This window comes from Episyrphus balteatus, chromosome 1, assembly GCF_945859705.1.
Source record: "Episyrphus balteatus chromosome 1, idEpiBalt1.1, whole genome shotgun sequence".
NCBI lineage: Eukaryota > Metazoa > Arthropoda > Insecta > Diptera > Syrphidae > Episyrphus > Episyrphus balteatus.
The window spans coordinates 148,621,959-148,634,687 of NC_079134.1; the positions used below are offsets into that span (position 1 = coordinate 148,621,959).

At 26.8% G+C, this 12,729-nt stretch overlaps 3 protein-coding genes across 5 annotated transcripts in view; 1 reads left to right on the forward strand and 2 right to left on the reverse strand.

Moving 5' to 3' along the window:
- Positions 1-12,729, reverse strand: part of LOC129906790 (peroxiredoxin-6-like) — a 261,543-nt gene that overhangs the window by 111,723 nt on the left and 137,091 nt on the right. The window lies entirely within an intron of this gene.
- The window catches only part of LOC129906766 (F-actin-uncapping protein LRRC16A), a 169,320-nt gene that overhangs the window by 38,641 nt on the left and 117,950 nt on the right, over positions 1-12,729 (forward strand). The window lies entirely within an intron of this gene.
- On the reverse strand, positions 4,541-5,038 carry LOC129906168 (uncharacterized). Its single transcript, XM_055981832.1, has 3 exons — positions 5,033-5,038; positions 4,795-4,965; positions 4,541-4,736 (listed from the first exon to the last, which is right to left on the reverse strand). Exons 1-3 carry the CDS (start codon positions 5,036-5,038, stop codon positions 4,569-4,571), a joined length of 345 nt encoding a protein of 114 aa, XP_055837807.1. The 3' UTR covers positions 4,541-4,568.

Below are 12,729 nucleotides of genomic sequence, written 5' to 3' on the forward strand. Positions count from 1 at the left end.
ACTATTTTTTCAAATCTAAATAACCTCGTAAGGACACGTGTGATTAAGATTTGTAAACCTTTCTCCAATGCTATGTAAAATATTTAAATACGGTGCATTAACTTTCTTTTCAAATCTCAGGCAAAAGTCTTCGGTTACATTTATTAGAAATGGTCGATAGATAACATTGATTTTTTTGAATAGTTGCAGATGTAACTTTAAATAAAGAAAAAATAAAAATTTTATTTACTATATTTCATTTGTAATGAGTTATCTCACCGACATTTCGTCTACTCGTTTCGATAGATGACCATGAATATTTATAAGTGTCCTATGTCGACTTATTGCTTTTGCAAAACATGAGTAATTTGTAAAAACTGTGTGGTCACGAATTATGCAGACGGTTTTTTTGAAATTTGATCCATATTCGCCCTGAAAATATATAAGCAGTTTTAGTTTTAAGGTAAATTATTTTGTTTATTTAAATATTTTTGAGAAACCAAGCTAACTTCATATTAATACACGTACATCAGTAATTAGTATTACTAACATAAACAGAATTCCTGAAGCTATTAATGGAAGCTTCATTATAACAATTGAAAGTACCAAATCTATCTTTGAGTTCTTAAAAAGCATTCCTTTTTGAATAGTAATAAATTTAAATAAGTGAATTGAAAAAGATACTAAATTATGATCATGTTTCAAAAATAACCACTTTATGTTTAAGGCTGAAATATTACCTAAATTTACATATTTGAAAATGGTTTTAAGTATATTTTAATGTAGAAATAATTAGTCTTGTTTATTTAGTTTAGATTTTTAACTCGATATTTAAAATCAGATATTATTAGCTTGTTTAAAAATTAATCAACTAATGTTATTACATCATTCATTAAAAATGGAAACACAATTGAAAAAATTGCTTAATTTCACCTTAGTGCATAATTTTTATTGGATGGACAATTGTAATTTACTTTTGAATATATGTTTTTTTTCAAGCACTTTTTTTTAATTTAAAGGAATCCTTATAGACCAGGGTCGATAGTTTTTGAAACCAAAAAAAATCATAGTAGAATGAAACCCATTGGAAAAGGAGGTGAATATGATGAAAATTAAAGGAAAAATAAAATACGGGCGAGCCGAGTTCGGGGAGTGGGTGGGTTGAGTTTTTAATGGTAAAAAATGGTATATCTCGATTTCCGGCAAAACTACAAATCCTATAGAAAAAAGTTGTATCGCAAAGTTGTAGGTAATAAAAAGATCTACAACTTTTGTATCAACAATTTTTTCACATAACCTCAAAATTTATGTGAAAAATTCAAAAAACCGAGTTTTTGGTTTTTTATTTTTATCTTTTTCAAAAACAAAAAATTTTCTACGAAATTTGGTGAAAACTTACCTTATAATGTCCCAAATACACTGTAATTTATTTGATTTAAAATATTAATTTGTTCACCTTATTTTGACTTAATACCAAAAAAACACCCTAATTTTCAATCGAAAATTCACGTGTCAAAATATCAGCTTTTTTCAAAAAGTCGGTGGGCATTTCGTTCGTTAAAATGTCTATTTTCTGATGGTGTAAAAAAAAATTTACATTAGTATACTATAGACCATGTTCTAGTAAAATTCAAAAAATGAAAAAAGCTTGAATTCTAAAAAAAATTTTTATCATTGTTTACAATTTTGGCCTATTTATTCAAATTTACACTTTAATTACTCAAAAAACGTAAGATTAATCAATGTTACATGAAATCTTACGTTTTTTGAGTAATTAAAGTGTAAATTTGAATAAATAGGCCAAAATTGTAAACAATGATAAAATTTTTTTTTCGAATTCAAGCTTTTTTCATTTTTTGAATTTTACTAGAATATGTTCTATAGTATACTAATGTAAAATTTTTTTTACACCATCAGAAAATAGACATTTTAACGAACGAAATGCCCACCGACTTTTTGAAAAAAGCTGATATTTTGACACGTGAATTTTCGATTGAAAATTAGGGTGTTTTTTTGGTATTAAGTCAAAATAAGGTGAACAAATTAATATTTTAAATCAAATAAATTACAGTGTATTTGGGACATTATAAGGTAAGTTTTCACCAAATTTCGTAGAAAATTTTTTGTTTTTGAAAAAGATAAAAATAAAAAACCAAAAACTCGGTTTTTTGAATTTTTCACATAAATTTTGAGGTTATGTGAAAAAATTGTTGATACAAAAGTTGTAGATCTTTTTATTACCTACAACTTTGCGATAAAACTTTTTTCTATAGGATTTGTAGTTTTGCCGGAAATCGAGATATACCATTTTTTACCATTAAAAACTCAACCCACCCACTCCCCGAACTCGGCTCGCCCGTAATTTATTTTTCCTTTCATTCTTATCATATTCCCCTCCTTTTTCAATGGGTTTCTTCCTACTATGATTTTTTTGTACTTTTTAATGTTTTTGAAGGCACCGGAACTGGTCTATTATTTATTTTTTATATATAAATTTTTATGAATTTTCTTTATCTTTTACAAACATTTTTTTTTAAGCAAAACTTTTTCAACCAGTCTTAATATTAATTTAATTTGGAAAACAATACGTTTTTTTTTTCTAAGCCAACATCGATAAAGGGACAAAAAAGAACTTGTTACTGCATTTTTTAAAAATTAAAAACACAATTTAAACACCAAGCCTTTCAAAACTTAATAACTATTTTAACTGCCACAAAGCAAACTTCACTTTAACTCACTCAGTTAAACAAATCAATGATGAAATGACCCGAATTTTAATAGAGAAAAATGCAAGTTCATAAACTCGTTGCTGGTCGAAATCGACTAAAAATGTTTAAACATTTTAGTTAATATTAGCCATGTTCCAAAATTTTACAAATATTTAATTGCATTACATAACTGATAGGTACCTTAAATTAAGCATTTTTAAAGATTTTGAGTTAAAGATAACTATAATTGCTATAGTAAATTGTATTTAAAAATTGCTTAATAATAACATTAAATTAATTGGAAATTAATAGACTTAATTTCTGCATGCAATTTTTTGAGATAATAATTTGTGAATTGTAGAATAGATCAACTAAATTTTTACTTTATGTTGTGATGTCATAGCGTGAAACTTTTTTCACTCACGAGAAGTTCTAGTTTCTAAAATTCAGGCATTCATTAGAAATAATGTTGAGAGGCCAGTTATATCGATCAAATAAACGCAAACGGAAAAAGCTCCGTTAAGCCAAAACTACAACCTCAAAATTTTTGACCTTATTTCTGGAAACTGAAAAATCGTCTTAAACTCTCAAATTTTGAGGTAGACGTATAAAACCAATTTATTAAAAAAAAAAAAACAATTTTTTTATCTCAACTGTATAAGAAATATTTTTTTTTTTTTAAATCTCCCAAAAATTATTTTATTTGTATTCAAAATTCAAACGACAATCTTTTGCCCACCTTGAGAAATTGATACAAGCCAACAATCATCGTTTGTCCATGTTCAAAAAACAAATTTTTAACTTAAAAATTCAAAGTCCCTTAAAAAATAAAATTTACATTTTTGAAAAATTCAAACTTCTTTCGATTTTTTATCTCGAGTTATTTACATATACAAAAAATCGTCGTTTGTCCACCTCGTGCTTAGAAGATATTCAAAAAACAATCTGTGGAATGATAAAAAAACCGGTACAACTTCTTACTTCTAATCTTACCTGCTGTATATTAAACGATCTTAAGAATTTATTTATGGCAAAAAACAGTTCAATAATTGGAGTCTTAAATCATCTTTTTGGTGTCCAAAATATTGTAGTTAAAATTTTGTCATCTTCTTGAAATCGATAAATTTTTTCAATACTGTTTTTAGTCCAAGTTGTTCGATTATTGGAAAATTTTCACTTTCAAAAGGTGATCTCTTTCCAATCTTTGTTCATGTTATTCTGCAATTGACAATAATTATACCTAAGACAACGATATCGGCAGATTTGAATCGATGTTGACTTTTCTTTACATAGTTTTTTTTTCCCCTTTCTAAACTAAAACCTTTTCAACTTTTTAACAAAGTTTTGTACTTATATTATTAAATACTATAAACAATAGTAAAAACAAACTGTTAAAGAAATCCTTCTAGCTAATTGAAAACTATTGGATTTATCATAATAAAATAAGGGCATTCTAATGAACATTTCCACTAAGTTTAACTTAAAAAAAAAAATGTTTCTATACTATCAAAATGTAATTGCATTAAAAACTCACTGCTAAAATTTCTTCTCAGAAAGTTGGTAGGTTTTAAAAGCTGTATTTTAAGAACTATTGTTTAGGTTTAAGCTTTAAAAATTTTTAGAAAAAATGTTTAGGAATTTCAAAATATTGTTTGTTGACTTGAGAAAAAAAAATTCCAAATTTTAAAAGTGTTCTACAATGCTATTAAAAAATAATTCAACTAAACTTCTGAAAGAAAAATACTGACGTACGTGGAAATATTTCTTATTTAAATATTTTCATTGACAATTTTCTCTTAGTTGTAGTTAATCGAAAACAATAATTTTTCATTTCTTTAATTATCATTTATTTCTTCGAAAACTAAAATTTTATATATAATTTTATTTTCGACCAAGTTTCGCTGTAAATTCAAGGAAAAATTGCATTACAAATGCAGGTGATTTAGCGTCATTAATAGTTGGTTCAATATCAAGACGATATTCTCCATCTGGCAATAAAAGTTTAAGACTGCTTAGATCCAATTCCAAATCCTTAAACATTAACCAGCCCTAAAAGTAAATAATTTTTTTTAATTTTTGTAGTCACCAAAAATATAATGTTACTCACTTCGTAAGGACAAGTGTGATTTAAATTCGAATACCTTCCTCCAATATTTAATAAAATATTCAAATACGGTGCATTAACTTTCTTTTCAAATCTTTGACAAAAATCTTCTGTGACATTCATAAGAAATGGTCGATAGACAACATTAATTTTTTTAAACATTTGCAAATGTAACTGTGAATTATAAAAAAAATAAATAAAATTATATTTCAATTTATAACTTATTTAAAAAGATTCTCACCATCATTTTGTCTACTCGCCTTGTAAGTTTACCATAAATATTCAAAATTGTCTTTCGCCGACTTATTGCTTTTGCATAACAGGAATAATTTGAAAAAATGGTTTTGTCATAAATAATACAGACGGTTTTTTTGAAATTTTGAACATTTTCCCCCTAAATAAAAATTAACTTTAGTTTTAGTTTTAAATATTTAATTATAAATTAAGAATTTAATAAAATTAATAATTTCACACACACACATCAGCAATTATTAAAAATGTTAACGTCAAAAAAATTCCAGCTGCGATAAGTGGAAGCTTAAGCCTCATTGTTTGATTTGGAATTTAAAATTTATCTTCATTTGTTTATAAAGCTTTCATTTAACAACAATTATTGGAATTGTTAACTAAATGTTTTTTAATGTGAAAATAATTGGATTAATTGTTAAAGATTGCAACGTTTGATTAATTATAATAACTTATTTAAAATATTTAAAGAAAAATTAATAGCTTTTATGAAATATGAAGATTGTTCGATTAAATAAAAAAGAAAATTACTAAATTACTATAAAAGTGGGTAATGTTGAAATTATATCTGTCCAAAGACTGCAGTGATACCATTGAATAATTATATATAGAAGTGAGAACGATAGTTTCTACCGTCACATATTTTTTTTTTCTGTACTAAAAAATCTTCAAATTTTCAGATAAATTTGTGGGCCAAGAAAAGTATTTTCTTAAAAAGTTGGTTGTTGTCACTCATAAAACCGTTTTCTTTCTCTCTACTCTCGTAAATGACTTCACCGATTTCGATATTGGTAGAAGCGTTTAAGTAGCCGTAATATTATATTTTTGAAAAACTCATTTTTGAAATTTTTGTTTTAATAAGTATCAAATAAAAATTTGTTAAGCATGGCATACCAATCTTTTTTTTTTTTTTAATGTGTGAACATTTTGGAAATAAGAGAATTTAGAACCAAAATAACTTTTTTGACTATACAAATTTGTTTTTTGGAAGAGAAGAATAAAAATTTCGAATTCATAACTCAAAGCAATTAAAGCATGTTGTAGGTACATGATTAAAGGAAATTTTACAACTTGAATTTAAATCATTAAAAAATTACCCTAAATCATGCAAAACATAATAATTACTTACTAAAAAAAATTTAAGTTACTAATTTAACTTTACATTTCTGTCCATCATCTTGGATATTTGTATAAGCTATTTTAGTTCTTGGTTTTCCTATCAACTTAAACACTTTTATTAAAAACAAAATTCACTAGTGGTGTATTTTATTTACTGGGTATTTCGATACCTACTAGTTGGAAATCCTATCATTTCAATAAAAAAAAAAACGTTTTCACTTTAAAAAGTAATAAAATTATTACCCTATCATCATTTTTAACAGTGTTTACTTTACTTTACAAAGCCGTGGATTTCAGCAGTTCTTGTTCGCTTGTATCAGTTTAAACAAATAAACGAAGTAGATTAAACTTACAAAATACCTCACTCCGCCATGAAATTTAAATTCAAAATTTACACCTACGTCACATTAACAGAGACACTATTTTTAGAGTAGTAGTAGTATCAAATTCTTTAAAATAATGTTTCATTTCGCCAGATTACATGAATATAAAAATTCTAGCTTAATCAACCGTCTTCTCTTCCTTTACTCTTTTACAAGCAGTTTAAAAAAATACAATAATAAATACAAAAAAAAAAAAAAAAAATAGCACGTATACGCCACAGTGCATGTCGACAATGTACAAATAATGTGAATTACAACTTTGGCCTAAGCCAACACACACAAGTCGTTATAAAATATCACTTGCGCTTATGAAATGAGTAATATCTTGCTCCCCTTTGTAATCAGTGTTGATAAGCCGAAAATCCAAAATCCAAAATTAAATTTTAAATTTCTTAAGTTTCTTAAATATTCTGTTTATTTTTAAAATAAGTATTAGGTACAAGAGCAAAATGTAAACAAATAGAAATTTTACACAAAAAAAAAAAAAACAAAAACAGACAAACAAAATATAAATAGAATAGTCTTGGCTACTTAGCAACCAAAAAGTCCTTTTTGAGGGAATTTTTGGCTATCGAATCGAATTATCTTGAGTAAAAGCGTGTTTTTCTTAAGAAATTGTGAAATTCAAGAATAAGTTACACTAATACTAGGACAAAAATGGTACCCCAATTAAAATCCATAAAAATATTTCATTTAAATCAGAAACCAGGAATCTATGCAGTCTATAAATTTTAGGTGAAAGGGTGTTTTTTTTTTTTTGGAAATAAGGCAAATCCGCAATAAGTCCGATAAAATCAATGGTATAAAAGGTACACTTACGTTATTTATTAAAAATGCTGTCCCTTGTCCCTGCCATGGGAACAACGAATAAAATAAGTCAATACATTTTTTTCATGTGAAAGGGTATTTTTTTTAGGTGTAGAGAAAATATGGGTTTATTGAAAAAGCTAAGTAATAATAGTTTTACCCTATTGAAATTCAGCAAATATGTTACTTTTGAGATTGGAAACAAGAATCTAAAGCGTCTATAAGAATATCATGATTAACAGGGTGTTTTTTTTAAGTGAAAACAAAATTGATGGGCCACCATAATGAAATGTGGTAAAAACGTTGCATTTGGAATAGAAAGCCAGAGTAAAAAGTTTTCATAAAAAAGTTTGGGTGAAAGAGTTTTTTTTCGAAGAGACAGAAAAATCTGACTTGTGTGCTATTTTTTTTTTTTTTTTGGAAAAAATGGAAGTTATCAAACAATCACTAAGCAATTTATAGATATTTCCGTCAACTCTTAAAGTTTAGCGACCAGCATCCTCCATCGTTATTAATTTCCCATTAAAACTCTCGCTTAATTTCCACCAAACACCTCTTCGGTAATTGCTCAGAATTAATTTGTCACCTGCTGTTGCTGGTCCATTATCCTGGAACACCATTTTGCCTAACAGAAATTTCTTTCCATTAAAAAACTTCTATAAGTAGAAAGGGTAAACACAATTATTCACTCCATTTACAGGTGAACCGCCCTCCCGGCTGTCCGTCAGTGCCATTAGTGTCAGAACTCATTTAAAAAATACTTCTCCTATATTGCTTCTATAAGACCCACAAATCGATATCACTTCCAATTTGATTCATCTGTCAAATTGATTTCCTTCTCTCTCTCTCTGTATCAGTGATGGACACTGATACCATCCAATTTCTGGATGATTGTCGTCATATTGACCAAATCCTATACCGTCACGTGAGATGGAGTGAATACTTCTTTAATGAGCTTCTCTGCGCTTCTACTTTTGCTAAACTGCTACGTGATTACTTTTTTTTTGAATAGTTCAGTGAGCTAAGTTTTTCTTCTTCCAGAAAAAAAAAAAAACTGGATGGAACGAGGGATCACAAAAGCTCATATAGCTTAAAGATTATTACATTTCCAGCAGAAGCAAAAAATTGTGAGAATGGTTTTCATGAGACAGACACTTTGGCTCCAGGTGTATACGTAACATTGAACAATCTTTTTCATCAGCGGTTTGTGTTGTTGTGTGTTTTTTTTTTTTTTTTACTTTTTAATAAATTATTCTGATATTTTTCTTCTTCAAAGTTAAGTTCGTCGTGAATTGTGTAAAAGAAGGAAAGAAAATATATATAAAAAAAAAATAAACCCCTTTGGCTCCAGAGGAGAGTACCTATATAGCAATAACCAAGCTCTGAGCTCCAAGAATGAAAAATTCTCATGTTCTGACCTAGTTTTTTTGACGATCTTTTTTTTTTTGTTGGTTCGTTCGTTCTTCTGTTTGTCGTTGTAGTTGGTTGGAACTGCTAATATTATTTCGAGAAGATTGGGTGGTAGGTTTTTTTTTGAGCGGAAATAAAAAAGGAGGAGGAAAAAAGTTAAATAATTTTTACATTTTACAAAAAAAAAGAAGAAAAATATGAAAAAGCGTGTCCTTTGTAAAAAAAGGGGCCACCATCAAGAAAATATATAAAATGATATCTCTACCATGTAGGTATACATTTTTTTTAACAGAGTTTTACATTTAATGCGCGAGGTTTTACATTTTTAAACGAGAGATATGAAAAACTTCGTTATGTCGTTGTTTTGCCTCAAGGTTCATAAATAAAATGAGGAGGAGTTTTTCTCCGTATACAGTAAGTGACAGTTGATTAAGATAAGAGTTCCTACATAATTTTTACCCTGAAATCGGAGTCATTAAATTATTAATGTTAGATTATCTTGCTTAGAAGATGGACAAAATATTTCTTAAAAGGAAGCTTCTTGAATAATAGGAATTTTGATTTGATTTATGATATTTTAGGAGATTTAGTTCTTAAAATTGGAGCTATTCCATAAAATTCATCTCCAACTTTTCGTTGTTTTTTTTTCATAAGTTTATTAAATTTTTTATTATTATACCTAAATGTTTATTAAAATATTAAAGTAAAATTTTAAGTTTTTTGAATAAATATAATAAAAAAAGATCTAGAGACATCTCTAGATCTTTTTTTATAGAGACATCTCTAGATCTTTTTTTATTATATTTATTCAGTGTACTTAATACAAAATGCTTTTTTTATGCATCATAACATAACACAAAACAAAAAATTTCAAAATTTTTTTTTAATTAATTATGGGATAAATTTTCAAACCTTTTGGCTTTTTAAATGAAAAATATTGTTAAGATGTAAAATTAACTTTGTAACTTAAGTTTATGTAGGTGCCAATATAGAAGATCCATACAATATAGAAAAGAAAGCTCTAAAAATTATGTATTTTTTTAAGATCGCTGTAGTAGATTTGTTCACTAAAAAGTGAGAGTAGAACTCTAAGAACTACTTAGTCAATTACTTTTTTTACCGATTTCCAAAAAAGAGGAGGTATTCAATTCGTTATTTATTTTTTTTTTGTGTTTGTTACATCATAACTTTGGACTGAGTGAACTAATTTTGATAATTCTTTTTGTATTTCAACTTCGTTCAGTTCTGGCCATAGGAACTATTAGAAAACCATAAAACCCAGTTTTGATCCATCTAGGTCGGTTTTGTTTTTTGATAAAAATGATTATTTAAGTACAAATTTTCGATACTCTGTGTACTAAATTTATTATTTAAGTTTTACTTGTCTTTATGAAATATATTAAATATTTTTTTTTTTTTTTTGAAAAAAGTGAGTAATAATTAATAATAATAAATAATAAGCATAATGCGCAAATAAAAAGTCTGTGTACTACCTGTTGACGAAATTTACTTGGAAGTAGCCCCAGAAATTATTATTTCGACATTTTTTCAGAATAAGTACAACAACTACAACTTTCAAGCAATTTTTAACTTAAGAAAAACAATTTAAAAAAATATTTTTTTTACTTTTTCCAAAAAAAATACAATTTTTCAATACTGGTCTGTATAAAATAAAAGTTTGAAAATTCAACAGTATGATGCCAAAAGGATGGGGAACCAAACTAGGGGGTGGCCCAATGTTTATTTGAAAATTTTATTTTTCCATACAAGCGTGAACCACTTTACTGTGCACTCTACGAGCCTGGTTGATCCTGAACTCCCATACGATTCTTGTTTTCTTAATGTTTCTCCCAGAAAAGAAAAATCAACGGTGCCTGGTAATGTCGTGCCGAAAGAAGATAGTACCGTTGATCAAAGTATTGCCTTAAAGCAATAAAATCTGAAACTGTCAACCGAATGCAATAGTTTTCAGAACTGGTAAAAGATAATATATTAAAGTATATCATCACAATAAATTTTCATCCACTGACACACTCACGAATTGAAAAAACGGCTCCTTACTGAGCTAAGTACTACGTTACCAAAAAACACCGATTTTTTTTAATTATTAACGTAGTAGAGTTCCAAGTAAATTGCTACAATTAAATATTTTACAGTTTAACTTAAAAACTTTTTGAATAATATTATACAAAATACGATTAATAACGCCCATATTATTCAAATTTCTTAAAACACAAAACAAATCTAGTTTTCGATTACACTTGTTTTGAAATTCAAGGTTTTAGATGTGAAAGTGCTTGTGAATAATATCGATATGGAAACTTGAAACTTTATAGAACTTAAAACTCAAAAAAATGGTTGGCTTATAATGGGTCTATTCAGCCTAATTTTTTTTTATTGGATCAAATTTTATCGCTTTTTTAAGCTCAGAAATCTTTATCCATTTGTGTTCATATTTTTGATGCAAATAACACCTTTTTTAATTCATTAGTTTATTTTAATTTTTTGAGCAAAATAGTGTTTTTTTTTACTTTCATATTTGTGTGTGCAAAAAATTGATTTTGAAAATTAAAAAAAAATCATAACATACTACCAATTATCGGTATAATTAACAAAAACAAAAAAATTAAAAAAAAACGTAAAAATTATATGTATTTGTAGGTATTTTGTTCCCCTAAAGTAAAGTGGTCACTTTTTGCTACATGTAAACCAATATAAAGCTCTTTACATCATTCTTGAAAGTTTTGTAGTCGGGAAAATTATTGAAAACTAAATTTGAATTTTTTTTACTTTTGGACTTTTTTTTTCAAAAAGCAGATCTTCTTGTTATACATTACACTGGTCAACAAGGTTTTTTAAAATGGCAAAAAAACGTCATTTTGACTGTTTTCAAGGTTATGTTTTTATGTGAGGTAATTCAGTAGAAGAAAATTTCTATTATTTTAAACGAATTAGGCGTTTATAAAATTAATCATAACATTAAATTAATTATTTCTATGAATGTTTACAAAAAAGCTTAAACTTTTTAGTTACTATCCAGTTGTACATATTTTTTTGCTTTACTCGAGTAGTTTTTTTGATTTTCTAAAATCTTAAGTTTTTTTTAAAAATCTTGGTTATCTTATTTTCTTTTACTGATCATTGAAAGCATATGGATTTTTAAATAGAAAATCTGATAAATTATCGCTCAAAAATAAATGTCGTGTTCTTTGTAATAAAAAAAACCCGAGAATGCCAAAGATTTTTCCCATCTTTGTTCTAACATCAAAAATAGTTCCTTAAAGTTAAATAGCATTTGACAAGAAATTTCGTTAAATTTTTTAAAATTTTTAACAAAGCCATTGCTTTGTTGAGAATGGAGTAAACAAAACCGCTTACTCTATAATTCTCTGACACAAACAAAAACATGTTTTTTTTTTTGTAAAATTCCAACGTGTGGTTGGATATGGAATGTCACTTAGCTTGTTTTTTTTTATGTTCTTGTGCATATAAATCAGCTTTTTTTTTATTTTTCTATCAATCAGTCATTAATCACTAACGATCCATTAATATGCAATTAAAACACACAAAAATAAACTCTAAGGAAAAAATAAATCATTCTTTCCCCACTAAAACCAGACAAACACACTTCAACACCAACCTTATCTGTCCCTAATTTTATGATCCCATTAAAAAAAAAACACCCAAATAATCTTTGCTCCCCAACTAACTGAACACATATCTAAACACGAACTGAAGAAACTGTCAACTACTTAAGCTACTTCTTGAAAGATAAATTCTATATTTATAGATAAATAGAATAACAACAACAAAGCTAGCAAGGAAATCCCAAATAACATTGAATATCTTCTTTTTTGAAGAAAAATATATAAAAAAATTCCTAAACTAGGTCATTCCAAACAGAAAATATAAAGCAAACACTTGTAGATTTCTGGAATTTTAATGCACTTCAAGACGACTAGAACGATGATGA